This window comes from Wolffia australiana, chromosome 14 (genome assembly GCF_029677425.1).
Source record: "Wolffia australiana isolate 7733 chromosome 14, ASM2967742v1".
NCBI lineage: Eukaryota > Viridiplantae > Streptophyta > Magnoliopsida > Alismatales > Araceae > Wolffia > Wolffia australiana.
In genome coordinates this window covers 13,208,103-13,235,483 of record NC_135848.1, presented here as the reverse complement: position 1 = coordinate 13,235,483, position 27,381 = coordinate 13,208,103, and the positions used below count along the sequence as shown (strand labels likewise).

Genomic DNA, 27,381 nt, shown 5'->3' with positions numbered 1-27,381 from the left:
CTTCGTGATCATCTCTACTTCACCGCGTCTTCAGGCGGCTCATCCCCGGCCAATCCCTACCCCCTCAGGTCGGCCTTCCCCCGACCATTCCCGTTCTCCTCTCTACCCTGGGAACTTCTATCTTGCCTCGCCCGTCTACTCCCTTCTGATATGAGACTAGAGTCGGGTTTGTATTAGGGAAGTATTGTTTCCCTTTAAATAGGGCGCCCTGCATTAACTTGTTAAGAAACACTCGTCCCTCTACTTTTAGGAGGGAAACTAGAGAAAGTATCTTGTGATTGGAAACACTCAACCCTTCTTCCCTCTACGTCTAAATTTCATCTCTTCCTCTGCAATCCCTGGCCCTTGTGATTGTCTCCTCATCACCAGTTCTTCAAATCGATCGTCCATCAGTCGACCTTTATCCCCTTCTTTCAGCCTCTCCCTTGACCATTCGCATTCTCCTTGTAACCTTGACACATCTCTTTCATAATGGAAACTATTGAAGACGATACATCCCAAGAGGAACGTATCAACCATATGTTAAAATGCACGGGAAACAGGTGCTCCTTCCCTTATTCTTTACCATTTTCTATCTATATCCACGGGCTTTATCTCATCAAGCTTCACCTACATCACAAGAATTAAATAAAACATGACAGCCCAGGTCTACACAGCATAACTATAACAAATCAATTCTTTTTTTTTCAGATAAATGGATTACATTGAACCAAGAAATACATGATCCATCTGATCCTTTCGTTAACAATCAGTTGGTAGAGAAGACCGGTAGGTGCAAAAAAGGGAAAAAAAAAAGATTCTAACGACCAGTAGGTACAGACCGGCTGGTTATAACACCACCTACTTAATGTTCTCTTGATTTCTCACCACCTCAGAAGTGCAGGTGATTGGATTCCCCTCCAGGAGCTGGACGCAGCGCTAGATTTCCCTGGTAAGTGCTAGTATTTTTTATTTCTTGCACCGCCTTCACTATAGATTCATTAATGGTACAAAAAACTGTTTTTGGAGATTACAAAACAGAGTAATGAGAAAATCACTGAGATATCATATTCATATGTACAGTGGAAACTCACCAGATTGAGAATATTATCGGATGGGATGATATTGGGTGATTCCTCGTTTGGGCGGGAGCTTTCTGAGGACATAAAGCACCAACACTGAAGGAAGAATCTCCACCAACTGCAATATCAGGACAAAGTTACATGTGACTTTCGCCTGGGTAAATATTATAGTCACAGTCGTTTAGCAATAAAAAAATCGTATTCTTTTTACGGGACTACAGAAATGAATGTGATAGAGACATTGATGCAATACTTTATCAAGGGGGATAGAGAGCAAAGGAGAAGTTTGATCAAGTTGAGGGCGAAGATGGTTGGAGGAGAACGAAGGCGCAGATGATAAAAATACCCCCAACAAGGGTTGGGGATCTGAGGAAATAATGGAGTTTCCTTTCATTTTACTGTGAAACAGCTCTGAAAAGCTGTGGAAGTAAAAGAGGAGGAATGGTCGGATCAAGTTCTGAAATCTAACGCATTTCCCATGATCAAAGTGGAATGTTCATCAAGAGAGCTAAGAAGAAGAAGTAGATACAAAGTAATCTTACCAGATAGTAGAAGAAGTTGAGAATGGGATGGTTGAGGACATCGAGATCCGCAGCTTTGTCAAATGCATTCAAGCACATCTATAGGCAGTGGGAGTTTCCATCAGTATCAGTAACATGGAATCTTGAAGAACCACTTGCTAAAGGAACATACTTACAAGGAAGGATCTAATCAAGAAGCAAGTGAAACAAATGCCCGTAACATAGCCGACCTATCACCCAGATCACAAAATAGATGCAGCTTAAGATAAGAGATTCTAGAAAGGAGCGATCAAGAAACCTTCAACGTAGATATTCATTCACTTTACCTCTTGTAGTTTCTTGCGCCGACCTTTTGAGTCAACAGGAAATCTCCGCAACATCAGGAAAAGCCTGTGCAAGCCCACAGAACCATTATTATTAAGAGAATAAACCTTAAAAAGGGAACCGGAGAATGTCCGAACATCTTAATTCTCTCCACCATGGAAGTATTTTTTTTTCAGATGGGGGAAAGTTTTGGTGCCCTACCTTCCTCCATAGATAAGAAATCCAATGGCAGCTAAAAGCGAGACACCTACAAAAAAATTGAATCGCATTGGTAATCTTTACTTTTAATGGGATGTCAATGACCGAACAAGTCATACCTGCAAAAAACATCTTCGATAAGATGTGGATCGCTCGGACTGGCTTCCACCAAAGAAGCAACCACAAAAAGATCTAATAATGCGAGAAAAACGCAAGTACTCAGTATGAAAACCAAGGAATTACCGGAGTCATCCTAAATATCCAACTTCAAATGAAATTAATTATTGAACTATCAGGCACTTGGAAAAATTATATTTGATGATGCAGATCTAGAATTTGAAGAGGAATGAGTATTCCATTAAATGGAAACGAATGGCGAATCAAAGGCATCCAAGAATGATGAGGAAACATTTTAGTACAGATCACTTGGGTTACTGATTATTAAACATTTTTATAATAGATATTAGTCATCGCACACATTTTTTATTCTCATTAGTGAGTATCTATCCGTGAAGACTAAAATTCAAAGATATAATTTGACAATCGAATAAGGTTCTATTAAGTATTTTCTTCCTCTTCTGGAGAAGGTCCCACTATTATGAGCTGAGGTTACAATTCAGAACGCGATTACCAGATATCTCAACTTCTCCAGAATAATTAATTATTATTGACCCCAAAACACTACTGCAAGATCAGATAACGAGCTTGATAGATATATGACATGTTTTTGCAAAGATCAGCCAAGTGAACTCATTCATAAGTTTTTAATTGACTGCAATATGAAGGTATCAATACTTTTCAAATGTCCTCGTCAAAACCTTCAAGGCCAATCTCCAATGGAATGATATTGCAATCTACCCAGACAAATGATACAAACTGGCGAAATTCGGCATAAGGTGATAACTATTTTCTTTCCAGGTTCTGATAGTTGATTTTTCACTCGATTTTCTTTCTTCCCTCTCATACACGAAGACAGAATTACAAATATCGCGTCCAAGATAACAAAGAACCCCAGAAAGCCAAAATAACTCGCCTGAACAGAGTATACAACCGCATTTGTCGCATAGAAGTATGGCCTGAGTTCATCGGTTGATTCACTGCGGGCCTGCCACAATTGTCACATCAATCTAGTGAGCACTCCGATCCAATCAAATTCCAACGAAGGAAACTCGTACCTGATAGTATATCTCTGCCCAGAACAGAACCAATAGCGCATACGTTGAGAAAAATAGAAGACCCGGCAAATCAAAGAGCACATGCTGAACAACCTGCTCCATGTTTCCAAATTTGAGTTTTGTCAAGAGGCAGAATGCCTGGAGGTGTATTTAAAACATATAAAAATGGGAAAAGGGAAGAACCTCCGGAATCAACAGCTGCAAACTTCGACGAAATATGAAGACGACACACCGAACTGAAAAAAAGAGGATTTTAAAGCGACATGAGAACCCAAGGATTATCCCAAGGAAAGATAGGTTGCACAAAAAAAAACCCACACCTGAACTAAATATTAAATTTAGTAGATGGAAGACCTTTTGTGTTGTCCATCCGTATTCGGGAACTCTACACTCGATACGGATTAGTTGAATCTGCAGGTTGAGAGAAAAGGACAGATATCCATATTCATTACTTTGAAGATCCTTGTTTCATCGGGAAGCAGTACAATGAAAGGAAAAATTAAGAAATATGACGTGTCTGAATAAACGAACTTGGAATTTAATGAAAAAAAAATAATTTAAAAGATATCCGGACGCATCAATTTGAATAAATTAGCACGCAACATTAGGATAGTTTCCGAAGATCCTTATTTCACCGGGAAGCAGTAAATTAGAAACAAATATTGAAAAACATGACGCGACTGTACAAGGAAAAAAAAACAGAAATTACAAGATATCCAGACACATCAATTTGAATAAAGTAGCACGCAACATCAGGATAGTTTCCTAAGATCCTTGATCAATGGGAAGCAGTAAAATGGAAAAAATATAAGGAAATATTGAAAAACATGACGTGACTCTATAAATGAACTTGGAATATACAGATTAAACAGAAATTACAAGATATCCAGACAAATAAATTTGAATAAATTAGCACGCAACATCAGGATAATTTCTGAAGATCCTTGTTTCACCGGGAAGCAGTAAAACAGAAACAAATACAGAAAAATATGACACGACTGAATAAACGAACTTGGAATATAATGAAAAAAATGAAATTACAAGATATCCAGACAAATCAATTAGAATAAATTAGAACGCAACATCAGGATAGTTTCCGAAGATCCTTGTTTCACCGGGAAGCAGTAGAACAGAAACAAATATAGAAAAATATGACGCGACTGTATAAATGAACTTGAAAGACAAGGAACAAAAAAAAAGAAAAAAGCAGAAATTACAAGAGCGATGACGCCGACGAGGCCGAAGAGGCCGGCTAGGGTATGGAAGATCCTATCCTGCCATAATGGCGAATTGTTCACCGCTTCCCACCATTCAGCAGCGCCTCTCTGACCGTCTGACATCACCGTCGTCGCCGCGGTCGACGCCATTGATCAAACGGCCCTCGGCGCGAAGCTTTCCGAGAAATCTCGATCGATCAGCCTGCGCTTTTGGCGAAAATTGGAAACCCGAACGTAACCGAAAACTTAGGAAGATGATACAGCGGTAAGACTGGGTCCGAGCATGCCACCACGCGACACGTGTAAGAGGTGCGTACGTGTCATTTGAAATCAGAATGTAACTTCCTGCAGCGTATCGAACGCTTCTGTGACGGCCCAATAGAACAGATCTTCAACGGCCCAATAAAAGTAACTGTAATTACCACAGACAAGATCCCGAACCTCCCTCTCTCTCTATCTTCTCTCGCTCTCAACTGTCTCTCACTCTTAACCTTATCTCGATTCTCGCTCTCGCCTCTCTATCTCCTCTCTCTCTCACACCTCTCTATCTCCTCTTTCTCTCTCACCTCTCTCTCTCTCTCCTCTTTCTCTCTAACCTCTCTCTCACTTCTCTCTCTCACCTCTCTATTTCTCCTCTCCCTCTCACACCTCTCTCTCTCATCTCACTTACCTGTCCATTTCTCCTCTCCCTCTCACACCTCTCTCTCTCATCTCACTTACCTGTCCATTTCTCCTCTCCCTCTCACACCTCTCTCTCTCTCAACTCTCTTACCTCTCTATTTATTCCCCCTCACACCGCTCTCTCATCTCTCTCACCTCTTTCTTTCTCCTCTCCCTCTCACGCCTCTCTATCTCCTCTCTCTCCTCTGTCTCTCTCACCTCTCTCCCTCACGCCTCTCTCTCTCTCCTGTCTTTCTCACCTCTCTCTTTCCTCTCTCCCTCCTCCATCTCTCTTTCCTCTCTCCCTCACACCTCTCTCTCTCCTTTATCTCTCTCCCTCACACCTCTCTCTCTCCTCTATCTCTCTTTCCTCTCTTCCTGACACCTCTCTCTCTCCTCTATCTCTCTCCTTCACACCTCTCTCTCATATCTCTCTCTTCTATCTATCTCACCTCTCTCTTTCCTCTCTCCCTCACACCTCTCTCTCATATCTCTCTCTTCTATCTATCTCACCTCTCTCTTTCCTCTCTCCCTCACACCTCTCTCTTCTATCTATCTCACCTCTCTCTTTCCTCTCTCCCTCACACCTCTCTCTCATATCTCTCTCTTCTATCTATCTCACCTCTCTCTTTCCTCTCTCCCTCACACCTCTCTCTCATATCTCTCTCTTCTATCTATCTCACCTCTCTTTCCTCTCTCCCTCACACCTCTCTCTCTATCATCTATCTCCTCTACCTCTCTCCCTCACACCTCTCTCTATCATCTATCTCCTCTAACTCTCTCCCTCACACCTCTCTCTCTATCATCTATCTCCTCTAACTCTCTCCCTCACACCTCTCTCTCTATCATCTATGTCCTCTAACTCTCTCCCTCACACCTCTCTCTCTTTCCACTCTCCCTCACACCTCTCTCTCTATCATCTATCTCCTCTAACTCTCTCCCTCACACCTCTCTCTTTCCACTCTCCCTCACACCTCTCTCTCATTTATTTCTCCTTTATCTCTCTCACCTCTCTCTCTCTTCCCTATCTCTCTCACCTCTCTCTCTCTTCCCTATCTCTCTCACCTCTCTCCCTCACATCTCTCTCTCTCTCTCTCTCCTTTCTCCCCCATCTTTTATCTCTATCTCTCACTCTTCTCTATCTTTCTATCTCTCTCCCTCTCTCTTATTTATATCTCTCACACTTCTCTATCTATCTATCTCTCTCTCCCCTCTCTTTTATCCATATCTCTTACTCTTCTCTATCTATCTCCCCACTCTCTTTATTTCTACGCAGTTAATATTACAGTTTCTCCATTTTCACGTTCTTTATCCCTTTCTTTTACCCTCTTTCTCTACAGTTTTCTCCTCCCCCTCGATGTTAGATTCATTTTTAAAAATTTTAGTCTACATCTGAATATTCATACCAACCCTACGGAATTGTTTGAAGACGACATACTCCACAATCTGTTGACTTGCATTCATTTTCCGAGCAGGACAGTTATTAACTAACTGTCGACCCATTTCGACAAATACCCTGTGACTTATACCAATTTTTGGATCCCATATCCTGATATCGGATTCCCATTTCAGATATGAGCTCCGACATCTGATACCGGCATCTGCCATGTCCTGACCCCTATGATATCTGTCCCAATCTCGGAAATCGGGCGGATATTAGATGTCCATTCAATATCCGTTGTACAGTATCTGAAACTGTCTCAATTTCTTCCGGATATCGGAAATTGGATTTCAGATGGATATTGGACGGGTGAACACTACTCCAGAGCTAGCCCCGGACATCCAACAATCTTACCCAGGACTGATAGTTAGAGAAAGATATGGGGAGAATATCAGCTCCAAGAGATAGAGATAGAGATAGAGATAGAGGTAGAGATAGAGATAGAGATAGAGATAGAGATAGAGATAGAGGGTGAGTCAGTCAAACAATGTCAAGAGAGACGGATCTCTCGGCAGCCCTCTCCAAGGCCCTGAGCCGATTGGCCTCCATTCTGGCTTTCTGGGCTTCCGTGATCTGATCATTGCCAGTGGCCGGGCTCTGCAGCCGTTGACCACCATCTATGGGCAATGTGGGCTGACTTTTTTCCTGATGAGACAGTGAATTTTAGCATGTCACTTAATTCAATAAGAGGAAATTTATTTTGAGAAATTATTCGTTCACATGCCCATGCTGTGGTCACCAGCGAGGACTTCCCAGGCGGTCACCCAATCATGGTACTACTCTCGGCCAAGCACGCTTAACTTCAGAGTTTTAATGGGATGTGGTTCACTAGTGTGCCAATAGTAAATTATTTGATCAGACTATATTACCTCGGCTGCCACATAGTAAACATCTTCAATCATCTCTTCCGGCTCATTTTCAATATTATCACTTTCCTTTGATGGATTTGGATCTGATGGCAAGTTGACTTGTTCAGCATCTCCATTTTCTGCTCAAATTGGCAGATTAGCCCCAGAAGAAATTCTTCAAAATGATGTGTAGAGTTAAATTTCAGAACTGCACCAAACGAAATGATAAGTGAAATACCGGGGTCGTTATCTGGGGCTACTTGAGCAGTCGGCGGTTCATGCAATTTCAATGGGTCCCCTCCATTGGCAATCCTCTGTCGCAATTCCTCAATGCACCTCTGGAAATATCAAAGAGGGCATTCTTTTAGAGTAAGTAGCAAAATTTAGCGTGCGGACAACTAAATTATGGCAGAATGTTGCCTAATGAGCTGATGAGCACAAAGACTTGGATTCTCTCTGGCAGAACACCTGAGAAATGTTTTAACAGACTAATTAGCTATTTTTACTTGTCCATCTATTTTGATTGATACAAGTCACGGAGAGTTGAGTAGCATGAAGCCTGTGGAGTTTTATCCAGAGACTCATACAATAATCCTAAGTGATCGATAAGTAAATATCATACAATATTATTATCTTATTGGCAGACATTTCAGCTCCTCTTCAGTGTAGATAGAGAGCTTCACCTGTCATACTTAATTGCATTGTTTCTCTCTCTTTCATCGTATTTAAGTTCAAAGTTCAAGCTCACCTGTATAAACAGGCAATTGGATTACCCCCCCCCCTCTGTAGCAGAAGAAGGGTCCAATGCCCTCACCCAACACACCAGTTTCTACTGCAGACAGCTGAAAGAAATCCAGCAGAGCCAATATGGAAGCTGATGCCAAAGCTGCATTGAGTCAATCAAACACTATTTAGAAGTGGAAATTCATGGATATGATTCGCGTAACGGCTGAGTCGACGGAGATGCCATGGATGCAGACCCTGTGGCAAGCCTTCAGTAATATCCTATCACAGTCAGGAACCTCCCAAGGTCTCTTTTGTTAGTTGAGACTCTGCTTCAGAAACCCAGCATTCCAAATAGTCCAGCTGAATTTACAGTAACAGACATTTCTTGAAGTTGAAACTACTGTAGGTGACCCTCATGATCTTACGTTCTCTTAATGTAGGCTGAAATGTGGTCTAAAAACCAAACAAAAAAAATTAACAAGAAAGGTGGGAAGGTAGTTGCGGTTGTGGAAAGTCCAAATGGCATGACTATGAATTCAATGTGCCCTTAATGTTTGCGTTAAGCTGTTTTACACACATCCCCTTCAAGCAGTCTGATCTAGAAATTTCCAGTCTTCAAATCCAACTTGCAAAACACATCATGCCATACAGCTCTCCCAGTAACTCATGGGCTGACAGAAAGAGAAACATTTGAAACAGTGATGTGATTCAAAGCTCAGAATTTATGACATTAATCTTTGTTTATCATCAGCGGCTAGAATATAAGACTGTTGGAATGCTAGATGTCTCATCCATCCAATATTTTGTGCACTAACCTCTAGGTTACACTTTCTTGACAATAGGAACACCTCAAAGGCTGCACATTTATTTGCCTGCCCCTGGATTTCGGATTAATTATGTGGTTAGTGCCTCTTGAAGCCAGCTGAGTTCCATGGTGATGCAAAGGCTTCCAGAAATTGCTGCTTTTGTAATTAATATGTAAGACTTTGTCCGGGGGGCCCCACTCAGGTCTTTTGTCTTGATTTGGTGTAATCCCAAAATTAAGGCCTAGCCTATCAGCAGTTTCTTTTCAGCCTTCTGGAATGGAATCTCCTCTTGCACAAACTGGGATCAGGCTAAAGATTTTTCTTCCCTTATTTCTTCCTGCATCATCAAAGTCAAGATTCATCTTGTTTTAACCAGAGCGAAGCTAATGGATGATCAGAATCGTGTCAATATTATAGAGACCCTGATGTACGTCTACATTACTGGAGAGTAATCTTGAATAAAGGAAGGTAACGTCCATGAAATACGATCTAGGTCATATCAGATGAATAATACAGATGATGAAGCCGCATTAAAGGTCTGGATAGGCACCCGTACACCTATAGGAAGCATCTCTCGTTACAAAACACCATCACTTGACTTTTGAGGGCTCTTCAATCTGCCTCCACTCAATTTTGGCGCCAACTAAAACCTACTCTTTCTCATCCTTTGCTCTTTCTAGAAGGGCCAGGGATTCTCCCACAATAAGCAGGAAAAAAAACTGTTTTCCAATATTATTTTACTGCAAGCAAGAGACCCATGGTTCTATAGCAATCAAAATATTTTGATTGCGTCAATTATGCTTGGATTCCAAGCTTCAGGTGTTTAAGTACGGGAGATGTGCTACAAAGTAATTGGAGGCAACTCATTGATTTTGTTCATGATTTAACAGGAATCATAAAGTAGGTCACCATCGTTGAACCTCCGAATTGTCATTCCAGCTGTTGATTAAAATCTCTTTGCCTGTGGAATGGGAAAACGTTTTCAAAGAAGACACCACTCCAGAGGATCCCTTTTGAGGGGTAGCACCATGTTCAGACAATCTGATGATGAAGATGAATAGTCTAAATAACTTCTTCCAGAAATGTGGTGCGCCATCCTTTAATGGATGCCATGGTGGGTATAGTTCAGGGCCGCAGACAGGACGATTTTTTGTCCCGGGACGAAAAAATCATCCCTTCCAAGGGTATGGACGAAATTCGGGACAAAAATTGGCACTGGGGACCACCGGACAAGACGGTTCTCGTCCCGTGGGTCAAAAAAACTGTCCGTCTGGAGGTCTCGGACGAATGTGGACAAAAAATCATCCGACGGACGAATGTGGGCGATGGACGGACAATTTGCATCAAAGTCCCTGTATTTTTGTGCGCGTGCAAACTGACACCACTCAGAAATAATTGTACATATGTCCATTAGGATTCTCTCTCCTCCATATTTCCCTAAAAACTTAAAAAAATCTATATTAATATATTAAAAATATCAAATGGTTTTTTTTCATCCGGGACAAGGGAGGGGACGATTTTTTCCCCAGACGGAACGTAAATTCGTCCCCGGAGGACTGGAGGGACGGTTTTCATACCATCGGACAAAAATTCGTCCCGTCCTTCGTCCCTACACTGAATCCGGACGTCGGAGGGGACAAAATTCGTCCTGTCCCATCCATCGTCCACGTCCAGGACGATCCAGAACTATAATGGCGGGTCCTCTCGGCCCACACTTCCTTGGACTCTATGTGTAGATAGAACACGTTTAGGGGTTGGTTGTGGACTGGATGATGATACTTGAAGCTTGGCTTTTGGCAGGATTCTGCATGGAATCCGGCAGTTTTATTCTTCCAGTGCCTTAAGGCATGCTATCAACGATTCCACTTTGCATCGTGAGCATTCCTTGAATCACAGTTTGCCCGAAACCGGTAGAATTCCGATGGATAAAGAGAAACTTTCAAAGGATTTTTTTTTGTAAGAGAAACCACAATGGTATGATGAGGATATGTATAGTGAATAAATTAATTTTCAGCTCTGATGATGAGCCCACTGATACCACGAAGGGAAGAAGTAAATAAAATTCTGAAAAAATGAAAGACATTAACGAAGAAAAGCGGACGCTCACCCTAACGCGCTTTGAGGCTCCGACCTGCTCGACTTTCTGAACGAACTGGCCGAACGAGTAGTAAGGAATCAGAAGAGAGTGCCAATCGGCGTAAAGGTCAATTAATCGTCCCAAATCCTCAACCTACAGAGCAAAAAACAAAGGCAAAGCAAAAGCATGACCGTCCATCATCATTTTAACAAGCATTCCGGATTCCACCTCCAATTGCACGATCAAAATCAAGGATACCTCATGCCCGCGGCCCCGGCCTCTGAATGTCCTGGGAAAATGGCGAAGAACGTAACCGATCCCGGCATCAGATAAAAGCAACTCGGGAGTCAACTTTGGCCTCGTCCTGGGGGCCTTCTTACTTCCACTTACAGGATTCGACGAGCTCGAGCCTTCAGCCTTCCCCTTGTCCAGAAATGGCTGCTTCGCTTCCTCAGACTTGGAATCCGCGTTGCCCGAGGGGCAATCCCGCGACCAATGGCCGGTTCTTCCGCACTTGAAACAGCCAGTCGCGGCGGCACCGCCTCCATCGCCCGGCTTCGCCATCCCCTCTTGATCTCTCGCGAGATTTACAACACTACAAGCCAGGTAGCCTTTCTCTCTTGCGAAAACTGGCGGGAAAACCCCACTCAAATCGTGTTTGAATTCAAAAAAACGCGGGAGAATATATGACGAAACTACCCTCCATCGCGCACCCCTGAAAGCTGCAGCACAGTGTTTTATCTGAGGGGCTAAACTGTACTTTCCTATAAAAATAGTATAAATACGTTTAAATCTAAATTCAGGATTAGTTGCTTCGTCAAGAGCCTATCGAGATGGCGCCTTCAGCGGCGGCGATATCGCCGCCGGGGATCCCCTTCCGCCGCCGGGAACCTTCGAACCACGGCGGCGCCGCCGCTCTCGCCGCCTCCATCGACCTTAAAACTCCGTCTAAGCTTCTCTCTAGAAGGATCGTCCTTCTGGCGACGACCGCCATGGCTGGAACCTCCTTCCTCAATCCCGCGCGGGCCGTCGATTCCTGGTTCGTCGCCCCCGAGCAGACCACGGCGGAGGCGGAGGCGGCGGTGGCGGGGCACGCGGCGCGATTGCTCGAATTGCGGCCTCTAGTGGAGTCCGGATCCTGGCGAGAGCTCCAGATCGAGCTCCGCGACGCCGCGCCGCTCCTCAAACAGGACCTCTACACCATCATCCAGTCGAGGCCGCGTGACCTTCGTCCAGAACTGAGGAAGCTCTACACGGATCTCTTTAATGGCGTCACCAGAGTGAGATTCATGCCAGAGTCCTCATCGCGGTTCGATCCCGGCCTTGATCTGATCCCCATCTGTTTAATTTTTCTTTCTTCAGTTAGATTACGCTGCAAGGAGTAGGGATTCCGTCGCGGCAGATGATCTTTACATGGCCATTGTCACCAGGCTGGAGACGATATTGGGAAGAATTTGAGTTTATTTTTGCAGGTGGGTAGAATTGGATTTGGATCGGTGGATGAACAACGATGGCGGCGATTCCCTTGTTGATTGAGCATGGATGGACCGCATATGCATCATCGTTTCGGGTAATTTGCTTATCCCATGAATGGAATATGATTCCCAAGGCATGGGAAATATTTTTCTTGGGGGGTTCTCACCAATTTTCTTCCATTTGATGTCATTTCATAGTACAAAATTATAAACCAGAAATAATGGTATGGCCAAGTATTTTGTGATTTATTCGTATAGGTTATTTTCCTTTACTTCTCATGGAAACGTTAGGTCCCTGCTAGTGTTCATGTTTATACACTTTTACTAGTTAATTTGTATTCTCTGGGAATAAGTGAACCCTTTTTTTACTACTTGGGGTTCTGATTAGAGTTTTTCGTAAGTCCATTTTAATATAGGCTGTGATTTTAGAATAATTATGAATCAAAATGTCAAAATTTTCTTTTTTTTTGGTGGGGGGGAGTGACAGAGAGATATAAATCACAACTGAGTGAAAAAAGAGTGTATTTATTCAAAGTGGTTAGTTATTTAAATCCCCTTGCTATCTCCAATGCCCTACCCTTGTCATGTTTGTTTCCTTTTTTTATTTGTTTGAGAGCTCCATATAAATTTTATTAGGCCACTTTCAGGAAGCAACTTATGGCTGAATAGATTGGCATGGTCGTGGCCCAGATTTTTATGATTGCGGCTTTGAAAGCCCAAAAATAGAAACCGATATGTTTTTAGTCCACTCATCTCATGGATCAACTCCGCAAAACGCTACAGTCCATTGGTAATCATCCCACTAAACTCTGGTAAATTCCTACATATATGTACTATAAAATTTTAATCAATAACTAGGGTCCTTGAGCTCATAAAAGTCTAGCAAGGTCAGATAAAAATATACATAATAATAAAAAACTAAGTATTATACAAAGTTCAAACAACATGATAAATTTTGTAGTATATAATAATAATAAGATTTATATGTATCCAGCATAAGAAAAAACATCCATAATAAGAAAAAACTAAGTATTATACAAAGTTCAAGCGTCTAGTTAGTATTGAAGTGTGATGGGATCATTATAGAACATTTTCTCCAATTCACTCTTCTCTTATGCCAAGGCTAATCAATCCCATCTTGATTACTTAATCACCTTCTATCTTTAGAATCTCTGAAATAATTCATTATTCTCTTATGCCAACGTCAATCAATCCCTTCTTGATTACTTAATTACCTTGTATCTTTAGAGTTGCTACAGTAACGTCCATAGGATCAGCCATACTTATTGTTATTCCTTTTGGATAGTTCTAGGTTGATTCAAGTAACCTCATACAAATGAAATTTACAATACATATTGAAAGATCAATGATAAATGTAAGATGATCACATCATAATTTACTATGTTAATATATGAATCCAGGGACTCAATTTTGTGTGCGTGAAATATATATATTTTTAAATGAACTTAAGCATGACATAGACATTTGACTGGCTTGACAGTCACATAATCTCCATAAATCTATTACTTGCACTAATAAAAACACCTTTATTCAATAATCTCATTATTTTTAAATGATGCAAAAAAACATCATGAAAAAATCTTCATCAATTTTTCTACTTTAATGTCAATAATCAAGTAATAGACACGGTGGGATGCTATGGGGAGAAGAAAGTTCCACTAGTGAGAAGTAATCATCCTAGAAAATCCATATTCTTTGATGAAAACCTTCTGCAATGAACTTTGCCTAGAATATTCAAGTTATCAATCAGCTATTATTTTTCTTTGAAAAATCAACCTGCACCAAATGGGTACTCTGAAAGTAGCAAGGTAGACCCTAAAATCCTCTTTATTGAATCATATTGTAATAACTTGCTGATAACACACAAATTATTGGTTTATTTCTATGAAATTTAAATATTTTTATACATTAGAATAATTATATGTGTGTGTATTCAAGCTTAAGATGATTAAATCTATTTTCAGATTGATATTATGTTTTTTGTGGATTCAATCATATTTTAAAGGATTTTTTCGACATAATATGCTTAAATAACTTAATTTTTTATTCATAATATATTTTTATGAATTTTTTAGAATTGTATTCAAAGAGATATGAATTTTCTTAGGCAAAATATATATTTATTAGATTATTAATTTTAAAATAATTTATTGATCTATTTTTTTATTTTAATTTGTCCCACCTCGTGTCACCATTCGATTTGTCGAATGGCGACCAATCACAAGTTTCTGCAATGATTAGCTATGGTAATCATTGGAAAAAAGGCACAATTATGGCCTGCCAAATGGCAATGCCATGATGCGCCAATCATCAGTTAACATCAAGCGTCTCTATGACTATTTTTGGGTTTCATTCCCTCGCTCCCAGGGTGGTGGGATCCCTCCCGCCGCCCTGCCTCTCATTCTCTCTTCCGATCATCCGAGACCTGACATATGTTTCAAAGCGAGTTTGAGGAAGAAGAAGGAAAAAAGAAGATGATGTCCTCCGATCGAGCTTCCCATGGGGAAGGAAGAGGAGAAGAGGGAGTTAGAGAAAGAAGTAGAAGCAAAGAAGAAGAAGAAGAAGGTCTCCTCTGATCGGGCTTCCCAAGAAGGAGGCGAGTTAGCGCAAGAAGGAGAAGAAAAGGAAAGAAGAAGATCTCTTCTGTTCGGGCTTCCCAAGAGGAAGGAGGCGGAGAAGAGCGAGGTAGTGCAAGGAGGAGAAGAGAAGAAGGCTGAGTAAGAGCAAGAAGAAGGAGAAGAGAAGAAGAAGAAGAACCCTCTGATCGGGTTTCCCAAGAGGAAGGAAGCAGATAAGAGCAAGTTGAAGCCCTCCTAGACATCAGGCTTGAAGGGTACCGGTGGGGGTGCGCTGGTGGCGGGCACGGGGTGCGCCGCAGATGGGCACGCTTTGCACCGGTTGCGCCAGTGGCGGGCACAGGCTGGAGCTGGATTCTCTTCTATATGGGTTTTAGTCCTTGTTTCTCTAGCAAACTCTTTGATATGGAATTTAGATCTCTCTTTCTCTCTATGAAAAAATTTGCACTCAAGAGCAAAAAAAAAATCATCAGTTAACATCCGATGTACTTTTTTGCGGGAGGCGACGTGGGCCAATGAAAAAAGGGAGACAATTTCAATCGCAATGAATTGGATTCATAAATTGAGAAAAATGATAAAAAGGAAGATACAAGTCAAAGGGTTATGGTTGTATAGGTGGTGTGCACGTGTACTATCATAAATCATTAAAAAAAGGAAGAGAATATACTGACACGTCACATGAAAATGCATGCCACATCAAGAAATAATAAGGAATCTTCTCCTTTTTTTTACGGTGCCACGTCACAGTTTTTAAAATACAAAAAATAAAGTGCAGGTACATATGGGAATTTTGAAGCGCCCGATCACAGAAGAGGAGGCGATCGTGCAATCATTAAAGAATCTAGCGATTGGATGGCTCAACCAAAATGGAGAAAGAGAAAATGTCAATGGCAATGATGAGGGGAAAGAAAATGAATGACTAGGATTGCTCCAAATTCAAAATGTAATATGTGATGATCCACAGGTTCGATTGGGCTGAAATTTATAGGGTTCCTTCTTCTCTCCCCCAATCCTCTTTTCATCACTACCCTCTAATCTATAAATACAGGTGTGGGTCAGTATCAAAATCATCCCTAAAATTGCTTCCTAGTCATGTGGGCTGATTGAAAGATAGTAAAATTGTCAGATCCATCAGGTGTGTTCTTGGTGTCTTGGGTGTGTGGGAAGAAGCATTAGAGAAGAGGGGGGAGCTTACTTGCACTCGCATATTGTCATAATCATGGGGGAACATAAGGATCTTTAGTAAGCGTCTTTGTCTTATATTGCTTTTTCTTGACATCATCAATAGCGTAGTTCATTCCCACAATTACATGTCATTGTCACAACACCTCCATATGTTTTTTAAATCACATCTTACCATAGTTGTACCATTAACTTACTCGTCAATCATCATATTTGACTCATTCTTTACCCTACTCTCGTCATACTTTGCGTCCTCATTATTTCATTCTCACATTTTCATTTTCTCGTCTCAAACTTGAATATCACTATCTACTAATTCATGGAATATATGTGGCCGACAAGCCAATCACACATTCCATATATTGTTCCATGTTCATCAATAGAACATATTCATTATAGTGCACGTGTGATTCTTATAAATATATCCATGAATGCATTGTCAGATGATAAAGTCAAATCAGATCAGTAAACTTATGCTTTTATACTTAATTTTTACCAAATATTTTTATCTTTTCACTAGCATTGTACACCATTTAAGGATAAAATGATAGATTTATTATTTACTTTCCTAAGTTATATTTTTATATATTTTATTGATCTTTGAGACTAACCCCACTTGATTCTTTAGAGTCGAGTGGATTTCTCACATATTCTTGGAGTTTATTTGATAAACAGGACTTAGGTAAATATAATGGTAAATTTGATAGATAAATGGGAGGAAATTAGAAATTAAATGGCTAATAAGAGGAGGCCCAATACACAAGAAGCCCATTCTAGAATAGAAGTCCATTGAAACCTCCTTAAAGACCGGGTCAACTAGAGGCAAGAATTGTGGAACTAACCCACAATTTGAATTTGAATGGTCTATTTTGAAATCTGAGGAGGGAACGTGGGTTCAGGCTAGAAATCAAGAAATCTTAGCCCTCCAATCCCTTGGAATTAAATCCAATAGCTGGGAGAGTTAGGTCACTTCTACTCAGTCTCTTCTCCCCTCTCTTTGTATCTCATCTTCGATTTATGCTCCCAACTTGCTGTTGGAGGCCTATTGCATCATATTTCTTTGACCTATTCTTATTCTAAAAGAGTGTGGGAGAAAGAGTTCAAGGGTGATCAAGATTCTTGGAGAAATAGCATCACTTGGCCTTTGGGGGACGTGACAACAAGATTTGTATGATCTCTTGAAGTTTTGATTTGAATTTTCTCACCATTTTTCTAGATAAACATTACGATGATAGCCTAGACTTGAAGATTTCCAACACATCAGACAGCACTAAAAAATTCTTCTTTTTGCAAAAGTTACAACGATTTTCGTCCATTACTCATTTCTAACGCAATTTCACAGCCGGAAATGCAGCCTAAAGTTCTATTTATCTTTAAAGTTTTTCTTCACCTAGAAAAAAATGAAAAAATTATAATAAATTATTGGAATTTATAATAAATAACATAAATAATTATTTTATTTATTTGAAATATTTTTTACTAGTTTTAGTTGATTTTCTCTTTACAAAATAGTTAAAATCCAAAAGTATATAAAACCACCAAAGAAAGTTATTTTAAAATATATTTGAATTACAATTCACTTCTTCATTACTTTCTCCTTCAGGATTAGACCCTTACTTTCCTTATTCTAGGTAAGCAAAATTTTATAAATATTGTTGATTTATGCAACAATATTTAAGTGAATTATGCTCTGATTTCTAGAAGACATGTTTGAATGACTTATTTAACCCAAAGTCTGGTTTATCATCGGACTTAGTGAATTATGATGATATTGAAATATGGACATCACTAGTTTTTAAGCATGTGTTCTAGATATTCCTACTCAGAGGCATTCAAGAAAGACATCAAAATATATGGATAGAATGACACTATCTAGCCTTACTCATATGATGAGTATGATTATTTAAGTAGTAATTAGTGTGAACACACCATTGATTTTATTAAAATGAATATTGTAAGACTACATAAATTTCCGTAAAAAGTGGAACATATATTTCATATAAAATAACTCAGAAACAATTATTTTAGACATGCATTAAATTCCAATAAAATCGAGCAAATCAGGAAAATTATATTATTGATTTATTGAAAATAATAGTTTAAATGTTAATTTTTTAATTTCAAATAAATCATAAAAATAATTTGGAAATGTAGATTTCCCTTATTTTAGTTGAATAATTTAAAAGATAAATTATTTAATGTCAAATGAACTTCATAAAAATCACGAATGACATACATTCAATTTTATTCATCAAGTAAATTATGACTTAATTTATTTGATGTCAATGAAATTCCTTAACTTAGGGAATGCATAAATTTTGGAATAATTGAATTAAAATTTTAAGACTTCAAATTTAAATTCAATATAAGTTCCTATAACCATTTAAAATTGTTTAAATTAGTGTTTCTTGATTTTTTTTCCCATGATTGTCATTATTTTCAAAAATTTTAATGGTTTAATGTGATTAAATTTTGCTTTAATTCAATGTGACTGAATCTTGATTTAATTTTGCATTTATTTGATTTATAAGTTGTAATATTAAATTGTGGTATTATTGGATGGAATGAGAAAGTAGAAAAATCTAGATGGAGCTAATGTAGGATCCCAGGATATGGTAGGCCAATATAGAGAGATATTGGGCTTAGAACTTTGGATATGATTGATTGTCAAGGTACATTCACATCCTTGCATCATACATAAGACATATGTATTATTCATATACTTTTGATGAAGATTCACATGATATGAGGTATCACAGAGTGCTCCTAATGATTGTTGAGACCAAACCTAAAACCCCTCAAATTCAACTCTGAGCTGTAACGCAAGAATGACAAATTCAAGTGTCATCCTCCTTTGTTATAGTCTTAGGATCCAAATACCTTTAAGTTGGGTTGGTGGCGTCTACTCCAGGCTCACTTATTCGAGCGACGAGACTAAGTACTAGTGTATGACACAAGGCCAGGGTAGAGGAGCCATATAGTTTGGTGGGGTGTACTCCAAGATTACATGCAAATCTATTTTCATCAAGTAATGAAGGTAATGCTCGGACCAAACTTAGTGGTTGGTGGGGGTATACTCTAGGCCGCAAGAGCATTGGGAAACAAACTACGATCAGATATTTTAATTGGTTACAAGTCCCTTGAGATGGGCGCTCAATGATATGTAGTATGATTGGTGGGGGTATACTCTAGTTCATACAATGTGTTTTGAGATTATGATCCCCACTAGGAGAATGTCAGTTTCTCAACTTTTGTAAGCGTGAGGGTTGTATGGATTGATAAATTTTAGTGGGAGCCCATATTCATGAATAAAACATCTGCTAAACTTTCTAGGCCTTTTATTGACCTAATCTCCTATAAACACTCGTCATCGAGTAGCCCATATATTGCATGTTTGATGCAACTCATTGAAAAGCGATAACTTGTGAGGTGCTCAAGAACTTGATGAGTCTTCAAGTTTTAAAAGTTAGCTTATGTCCTTATGAACGATGTCGATGTTGACGCAACATTAGATGCCGGTGATGGGCTACGAGTAAGAAGTTAGGAGTGAAACATTCACTATGACATGGTTCAATGTTAACGCACCATCAATAATCTGTTAGCTATTGAAGAAGCATGAAGACATAGAACCTAAGACCATGTAACACTATATGATAGTTAGATGTGCAATCTCAAGAGTCTATTCAAGGTTCACATGGTCGAGGGATATTCTGGATATGAGGATATGCCGAAGATGATTGAAATGACAAGATAGTTAGATATACTCAGAGAATGGCTTTCTCTTTAATTTATTGTTTATCTAGTCATTCAATTCCCTCATGGCTTGCACTTGCTTAAGAATGTTAGAGGTGAATCTTTAGAAGGTAACATCCTGAGACACCTTATTTGGTATGATCAACGAGAAAGTGATTACATGTCTTTGAGAAGGATAAGTGAACAAAACACATTAAGGTACCCTTTATCACAAAAGGATATGTGCAGCAACCAATATGTACACTATGGTCTGAAAGGTCAGTAGAAGAGGAACTATGTGTAGTAACTCGATAAGATAAACTCGGAACAAGTTGAAACATAGGGATGTTTTAATTTCTTAAAACATGGAAGAAATTTGAGGAAAAGGAAACATGAAGTTGAGGCTAGGAAGTATGGTTAAGGTTACGATGATAACTATATGGATAGTGAACCTCAAGTTTCACTTGGTAGATATGGTATCTTTTTAAGACAATCATGTTCCTAGCATGAAGAAGAACATCACATCTGTTATGAACGAATTTAGATATTCCCGAACTATTGAGAACAATAGTTGTTTCATTTATTTGAGAAATAAATTTATTGATTTGGCATCAATAAAAACGTAATAGTTCTACTAGATGATTTTTACCACTATCTCAAAGTTATATTGCTCCTCAGAAGAGCAAGAACTATGTGAAGAAAACTCATCTTTATGAGTATACATAGCATTGGCAAAAGTTAGAGGACTTAAGGTGCATGGGATGCATAGTTAGTGCATTTGATTTTGAATTATATGCTATGTGCTAATTGTACCTTATAACTCCAAACTGATGAAGTAGAGAACATGACAATGATCTATTCACGCTTTATTGGACATAGTGGTTCCTCAAAGAGGTGTATTCACACTTTGTTGGACATATTGGAATCCATGACGAAAAATTTAAAACTTCTAGTGCACCCATGGGCACATGCACTCATTGCATTTGGATGAATGATGAACTTGTTACCCATTAAATTTGTGAATTCTAATCTATAAGATTTGTGGAAAGAGAATGAATCCCAAGTTTACAAATGGGAAGTCTAGCCCATAATATGAGGCCTGATTCCGATAAGATGGGGTTGAGAACTATGAGATGGATTTTATGGATATCCAAATTAGAAAATTTGGATACTACTTTTACCACCCTAAGGAACAAAAGTGTTTTGTTGGCTAATGATGTATTGTTGGAAGACACGTATCTTTTATAAGAAGATTCAGGGAGATAAAATAGTCTCGAAAGGAATTAAAGATAAACAATATCATAACCTCATTTGATGTGGATCTTGTTTTAAACTTGTTCAAAAGTATCCCGAAGTAGTTCATATGTTGGATAGAAAGGACTAGACAACTCGATCATAATGTTGGACGTCGTGATTTTGAGCTAATGTCATAACACTCTATCTTAGAGATGGTGATCTCTAACATATGAAGAGGCTATTCTAACTTTTGGAATGAGCGAGAACATATGGATTTTGAAATTTGGTCCACACACTTCAACTAAGTCTGGAACTTGATCGACACTGTAAATGGTATGGTACCCATTATGAGTAAGTGAATTTTTTGATAAATATTATGTGCAGATGGAAAATTAAAAAATTTCAAAGGAAAAGTTCATAGAGAAAGCGTTCGCACTAGCTGCCATGATAAAATCAACCAGAATCGTTCTCGTCATATAAGCACATTATGATTATGGAATCTAGAAATGGACGAAGGTGTATATGATACAACCTAAAATTATACATCAAAGTGTGCAAGCTGATAGAATCTAATCATGGATTGAAACATGCATTCCTAAGTTAGAATATGAGCTTTGATAAAGTGATCAAATCTCATGTCTTCATTGAGAATGAAGAACAAGCCATGCGAGCATACATGATGACCAGTGGGAGCACAAATACAATCATAATTATCATGTTCTTTGAATCGAATACATTCTAGTCATTGAGAATGATGTAGGAATGTTATCCTCTATAAAAGAATGAGTCTCAAATATATTCTCCATGAAGGGATTTAGGAGAAGTAACTTACTTAGTGAGAATACAGATCTACAAAGATAGGTCAAGAAGGTAATCACTATTCGCCAAGTCCATAAACATAGATATCATCACCAAAAGGAGTTTTGGGATGAAGAGCTCTGAGAGGTGTTCATTGTAACATTATAATAAGGTTAATCATGTACATCATTCTATGTGCGAGCCCAAAATCTTCTGAAGCTCTAAATTTTATGAGCACTAAAATAATATAAGATCTTTTCTTGATGTCTTGAGAAGACAAAAGAAAATATTTTAGTTCATGGAGAAGATTGGTTGAATATCAATAGTTACATAAAATTGAGTTTTCAATGATATTCAATTGATATAAAGTGTACATTTGAACTTTGCTAATACAATATGCAGGTATAACCTACTGGAAAGTTTTCGAGGAGGTCAACTTAAACCTTGATGACGAGAAAAGGTGTACATCACTGCAATTGAAGTCTCCAAAGGAGATATGGTTATTGAAATGTTCATCATTATACCTGGAATATATTTGATCATAAACCTTATTCCATTGTTGTGTGACTCCAATGGTACTATTGCACAAGTGAAAGAGTCTAGGTCTCATCTAAAGTTACAAAACTTCTTGAGACACTTCACATGATTAGGAAGATCATCTTTAAAAGGATATTAGATAATGGAAGTGTTCGATTGCCGACAATATAGAAAATCCGTAAACAGAGCCATTAGCTCACTATATTTTGAGCAACACTAAAAAACAAAGGATTTGTTCTGTAAGAGTGATTAGGTTTTGTCCAAGTAGGAGATTGATGAAAAGATATGTGGCCGGCAAGCCAATCGCACATTCTATATCTCGTTCCATGTTCATTAATAGAACATATTCATTATAGTACATGTGTAATGCTTATAATGATATCCATGAATACATGGTCAGACTTAGTGAACTATGATGATATTGTAATTTGTATACCATTAGTTTTATGTATGTGATCTAAATATTGCTACTCAAAGGATATTGGAGAAAGACATTGAAATATGTGGATAGAATGTCACTATCTAGCCATACTCATATGATGAGTATGGTTTTTTTGTAGTCATTAGTGCGGAGACATTAAGGATAGATTCTGCAAACTCTAGTGGAAAGAGTTTGCAAAATCTGTCTGTGCAAATACCTAAATAATATTATACCAAACTGTCAATCAGGTTGATTCACTTCACAGTTGTGTAAGTGGTCCTTAGACCTGAGGCCCCAAAGACATCTTGTGAACTCACAATTGTACTTTGATTGTGACCTACACATCCCTAATCATGGGATTCTAAATTGTCTTAGTTTTGGGGCATCAAGAAGTTCCCCAAGATGATTGAATGTTCGAGATTGGATCGTCCATCCTCGGTATAAGAGGTGACATATCAAGAAAGATGATGCGATGAAGTCCTTGGCCAAGGCAATGAAATATCAGAGAATAGTTCTGTGATGATTTCTGAACACATTAGTACTAACCCTAAGTCGTCCTTAGAGCGTCAAGTGGATGAGGGACTATACATACATGGTAACTGATGGCAAACATGTTCTATGAGTGAGTTGATACACACTCCTTTGTATCTTCTAGAACATGAGGTGTAGCTTGGCACCTCACGTGTTGGAGACTCAACCAATCGATTATTTCCCTTAATTTCTACCATGCTTCAGTCAAAGATTCATCGGGTCCCTGGGTGAACCCTCGTATAGCTCTCATATATGTGTTAGCTTTTCCAATAGAATAAAAACATTTCAAGAACAAAATCTCCATGTCTGTATAACTATCAAAACTTATAGATAAGCAAGTAAACCAACTACAAGTTTCATCGGGAAGGCTGAATAATTGGAAATAATTTCATTTTGATTACTTCATTAGTGACATTACAAAAATGAAAATTTCAACAAATGAGATTGAATTTTTCTAAATGTTTGTACGGTTCCTCTTGAGATAAACCATGAAAATTGAGAAGAGGTTGAATCATATGATGATCTATCTAAAAATTTGACCCTTCAAGAATCAGAGTGTTTATTTGGTTAGTGGTTCATACCCTAAATGAGTTCAATTTTCATTTAATCTTTGTCCTCTTTTTACCAGTCCTACATTTTCATTCATCACATAATCCTCAATGTCATCGTTATTTTCTCTATCATTAGAGACCCCCCCGTTCAACTTTATATCCTAAATCACGATGTCTATTTGTTCTTCTATCATCCATTTCACGTCGAATTTGTCAAAAAATTCTAAATCTAAAAAATAAAAAACATACCTTCATGTAGGGTTTTATGAGATGATTTAATCTTAATAGAAGCTAGCTAAATAAAAGATAACCACCCTACAAAGAGATTAATGACAACCATTCCCTAGCAATGACGCCAATTGATAAACTCAAATTTAACATTCAAATGACGTCATTGTGAATTTGAGTTTAATGAATCAAATTTATCACCTTTACTCATGAACAATTTGACTAGATAGAGATAAGCAAGGGTTGTCTCCATAGGTGGATCTTAGGGAATCGAGCTCTCTATGAGGCGAATCTGAGATGACGAGAAGGGATAAGAAGTATCTGATATCATGTTTAATCATTTAGGTTGAAATAACTTAGGCTTTAATAAAAGATAGGACTGTATGAAAGCAAGACATAATAAAGATGATGGTATGAGATGCGGTGATCAAGGTAGTACAATAAAGTGATGAGTGAAATGGAGGAAAATATTGTTTAAGTTTCCTTAAACAAAGGGAGAGGGAGAAACATGGCGAGATCAGGACAACGTAGGTGACACATGAGGTGGATGGTAGACAACAATAGATAAGGATGGATGATGTATGTTGGAGAATGTGAATGATGGATATAGATAATGGATATTGAGGATGGATATGGAGGATGGAGGATCTACCTAAATGAATGTATTGAAGAATGACCAATGTAAGGCAAGAGACTAACCTTAAATTCCTATGTTCTGACAGGATCAAGTGATCTTCCTTATGCAGAACGGCCTTCCCACTTCCCTACTGATCCTTGAAAAGAACTCACAAGAGCACTCTTGATGGACCTTCAAAACTTCACTTCTTTCAATCTGACTGTCAAGGAATGTCTTCTTTTCACTAGGCCACGTCATCCTAAAAGAAGAGAAAGAAGAGAGATAAACTGCTAGTAATAAATGCCATTTTGGCGTCGCTAATTGCAATGTCCTAATAGTTTTTGGTTAATGATTGGTTGTCGCCAAGCATTAACCATAACCACTGGTTGGTCGCCATTCGATGAATCAAACAGCGACATGTGACACACCAGAAATAGAAACCCAAAAATGTATTAAAATTCATATCAAATTAAATATAAATCCAAAAATATAAATAAATTTATATTTTGAATTATAAAATTATATATATTTTAATGTAGTTTCTAAAATTAAGGGAAAATAATTTTGTGGCTCAAAACAATATTTTATAACTTAAATCTTTGCAGGAAAATCCTTAAAATACTTGAATATGCAAAAAATTCAAAATATCATTCTGAAAATGAGTTTAATTATTTTAGGATTGCTAACACACATATATAACCAATTTAATGTAAATCAATATGTATATATCACCATTTTACTCTATTAACATTGCGCGTCATCACTAAACTACTCAGCTTAGCACGAGAAAATATCAAAGACTTGTTTGTGTATATGAAATCAAAGTTTGTGTTTCCTTCTCTTTATATTTTTTACTTTAGCATAGAACTATATTAGGTAAACTATAAATACTTATCCTAATACATTCCAAAATAATCCACAAATATTGCTAACACACATATATAACCAATTTAATGTAAATCAATATGTGTATATCACCATTTTACTCTATTAACATTGCGCGTCATCACTAAACTACTCAGCTTAGCACGAGAAAATATCAAAGACTTGTTTGTGTATATGAAATCAAAGTTTGTGTTTCCTTCTCTTTATATTTTTTACTTTAGCATAGAACTATATTAGTTAAACTATAAATACTTATCCTAATACATTCCAAAATAATCCACAAATATTTCATACTTTCAGTTCCATCTATATCCACATCTTTAATATTGATTTCTGTAACTACATGTATACTCGTTCATGTTCTCCATACATCCATCTTTTTATATATTTTCTATAATAACTATATTTTACTTAATCTCTTCTCATGTTCCTCTTGTATCATCTTTCCTTAAAATTACTCTTCCTACTGTACTCTAACGTAATTATTCGTTTTCCAATTTATATTCTCTGCCTATTGTTTACAACTTTACCCCATTACTTTGTTTTTATTTCTTGCTTATTTCCCATTCTCCAATCCCACTTTAATTAACCTATTTTTCAAAACGACTTCCCTAGGTAGTATACCCTTATCCTAAAAAGACTAATGATTTATTAACCTTTTTCATCAATTAGATACTCCTAATGACATAATTGAATCTTTGGGGTAGTTTCTCGTGAATACTTTGTTAGTTTGTGGATAAGTTATGAACTAAAGGGGGTATTCACTCTAATCTATTCAACTAAGTAAAATACACTCTACCTATTTAGGGAATGATATAGAGTATAGGGTACATTCATTTATTTTTTATCTACAACTTAGTTTAGTCCTTCATATTGTTTGAGGGTATCCAATCCGAGATGATATGAACCCTAATAATTTTTTTGCTGAAAGCATCCAAGCAAAACATTAAGGAATAAGGCTTTATAAGGGTACCAATAAAATAAAGCTTTGTTCCCTTGACCCCCAAAGGTATTCCATGGAGTGACCATTCATGACCTTCTTCGACTCAGCCCCAAAGCCTTTTCTTCTCCATTCTCCAAAGCCTTTCCTTCTACAACAATGGATATATAAGAGCTGGAATTTCTCCGAGAATTCCATCCCGTGTAAGCATATGAATAATCTGGAATGTGATGTGGCATACCCAAAAGACTAAATAAATGCGTGGGAAAGAGGGTCAGATTAACCCCCAAAAAAGTTATCCAAAAAAGGATTTGACCTAAAGTTTCAAGGTACTGCCGCCAAATATTATACCCACCCAATGGTGAAATCCTGAAAAACAAACCTTTAATTTTATTAAAGGTTAAGGATAAATTTTCCCCTTTAATAAAATTCAAAGAAAATTAGCAAAGATCTCCAAAGGATGATCTTCAGGACAAGAATTCTAGTAGTTTGAATCTTGGGCCATAGTATTGCCTTCCTCGTAGTTTGTAGAAATATTAAATAAATAGTTAATAAATGATTAGTAGAAATATTTAAATCAAATTTTCTGATGGCACAA

At 38.1% G+C, this 27,381-nt stretch overlaps 3 protein-coding genes across 6 annotated transcripts; 1 reads left to right on the top strand and 2 right to left on the bottom strand.

The window, feature by feature from the left end:
• Positions 1-662: 662 nt before the first annotated feature.
• Positions 663-5,077, bottom strand: LOC144711787 (tobamovirus multiplication protein 3-like). 3 transcript variants are annotated; one of them, XM_078585843.1, is made up of 12 exons: positions 4,497-5,077; positions 3,600-3,690; positions 3,463-3,515; positions 3,280-3,372; positions 3,138-3,209; positions 2,224-2,296; positions 2,108-2,153; positions 1,909-1,972; positions 1,759-1,812; positions 1,604-1,681; positions 1,074-1,179; positions 663-969 (listed from the first exon to the last, which is right to left on the bottom strand). In XM_078585843.1, the coding sequence occupies exons 1-11, from the start codon at positions 4,644-4,646 to the stop codon at positions 1,087-1,089; spliced, it is 867 nt and encodes a 288-aa protein (XP_078441969.1). In that variant the 5' UTR covers positions 4,647-5,077; the 3' UTR covers positions 663-969; positions 1,074-1,086. The 3 variants fall into 3 exon arrangements, with proteins under 3 accessions (XP_078441969.1, XP_078441967.1, XP_078441968.1); XM_078585841.1 differs by having other exon boundaries at positions 663-996; positions 4,497-5,072; XM_078585842.1 differs by having other exon boundaries at positions 663-928; positions 4,497-5,071.
• Positions 5,078-5,718: 641 nt separating this feature from the next.
• LOC144711788 (zinc knuckle (CCHC-type) family protein) lies at positions 5,719-11,751 on the bottom strand. 2 transcript variants are annotated; one of them, XM_078585845.1, is made up of 6 exons: positions 11,445-11,741; positions 11,313-11,343; positions 11,085-11,207; positions 7,684-7,783; positions 7,467-7,585; positions 5,719-7,242 (listed from the first exon to the last, which is right to left on the bottom strand). In XM_078585845.1, exons 1-6 carry the CDS (start codon positions 11,600-11,602, stop codon positions 7,078-7,080), a joined length of 696 nt encoding a protein of 231 aa, XP_078441971.1. In that variant the 5' UTR covers positions 11,603-11,741; the 3' UTR covers positions 5,719-7,077. The 2 variants fall into 2 exon arrangements, with proteins under 2 accessions (XP_078441971.1, XP_078441970.1); XM_078585844.1 differs by having other exon boundaries at positions 5,722-7,242; positions 11,313-11,751.
• Positions 11,752-11,861: 110 nt separating this feature from the next.
• On the top strand, positions 11,862-12,801 carry LOC144711789 (psbQ-like protein 3, chloroplastic). The gene is made up of 2 exons (XM_078585846.1): positions 11,862-12,334; positions 12,417-12,801. Exons 1-2 carry the CDS (start codon positions 11,888-11,890, stop codon positions 12,510-12,512), a joined length of 543 nt encoding a protein of 180 aa, XP_078441972.1. The 5' UTR covers positions 11,862-11,887; the 3' UTR covers positions 12,513-12,801.
• Positions 12,802-27,381: the final 14,580 nt, after the last annotated feature.

Bases quoted from the DNA above. Each gene is read 5' to 3' on its own strand.
- LOC144711787 (XM_078585843.1), bottom strand. From the start codon at position 4,646: ATGGCGTCGACCGCGGCGACGACGGTGATGTCAGACGGTCAGAGAGGC. The intron at 3,516-3,599 runs GTGTGGGTTTTT...TCTTTTTTTCAG, and splicing joins AAATTTAATATTTAGTTCAG to TTCGGTGTGTCGTCTTCATA. The intron at 3,373-3,462 runs GTTCTTCCCTTT...AACATGGAGCAG, and splicing joins TGCAGCTGTTGATTCCGGAG to GTTGTTCAGCATGTGCTCTT.
- LOC144711788 (XM_078585844.1), bottom strand. From the start codon at position 11,618: ATGGCGAAGCCGGGCGATGGAGGCGGTGCCGCCGCGACTGGCTGTTTC. The intron at 11,208-11,312 runs GTATCCTTGATT...TTTGCTCTGTAG, and splicing joins GCCGGGGCCGCGGGCATGAG to GTTGAGGATTTGGGACGATT. The intron at 7,243-7,466 runs GTAATATAGTCT...CTGTCTCATCAG, and splicing joins TTTACTATGTGGCAGCCGAG to GAAAAAAGTCAGCCCACATT.
- LOC144711789 (XM_078585846.1), top strand. From the start codon at position 11,888: ATGGCGCCTTCAGCGGCGGCGATATCGCCGCCGGGGATCCCCTTCCGC. The intron at 12,335-12,416 runs GTGAGATTCATG...TTCTTTCTTCAG, and splicing joins TCTTTAATGGCGTCACCAGA to TTAGATTACGCTGCAAGGAG.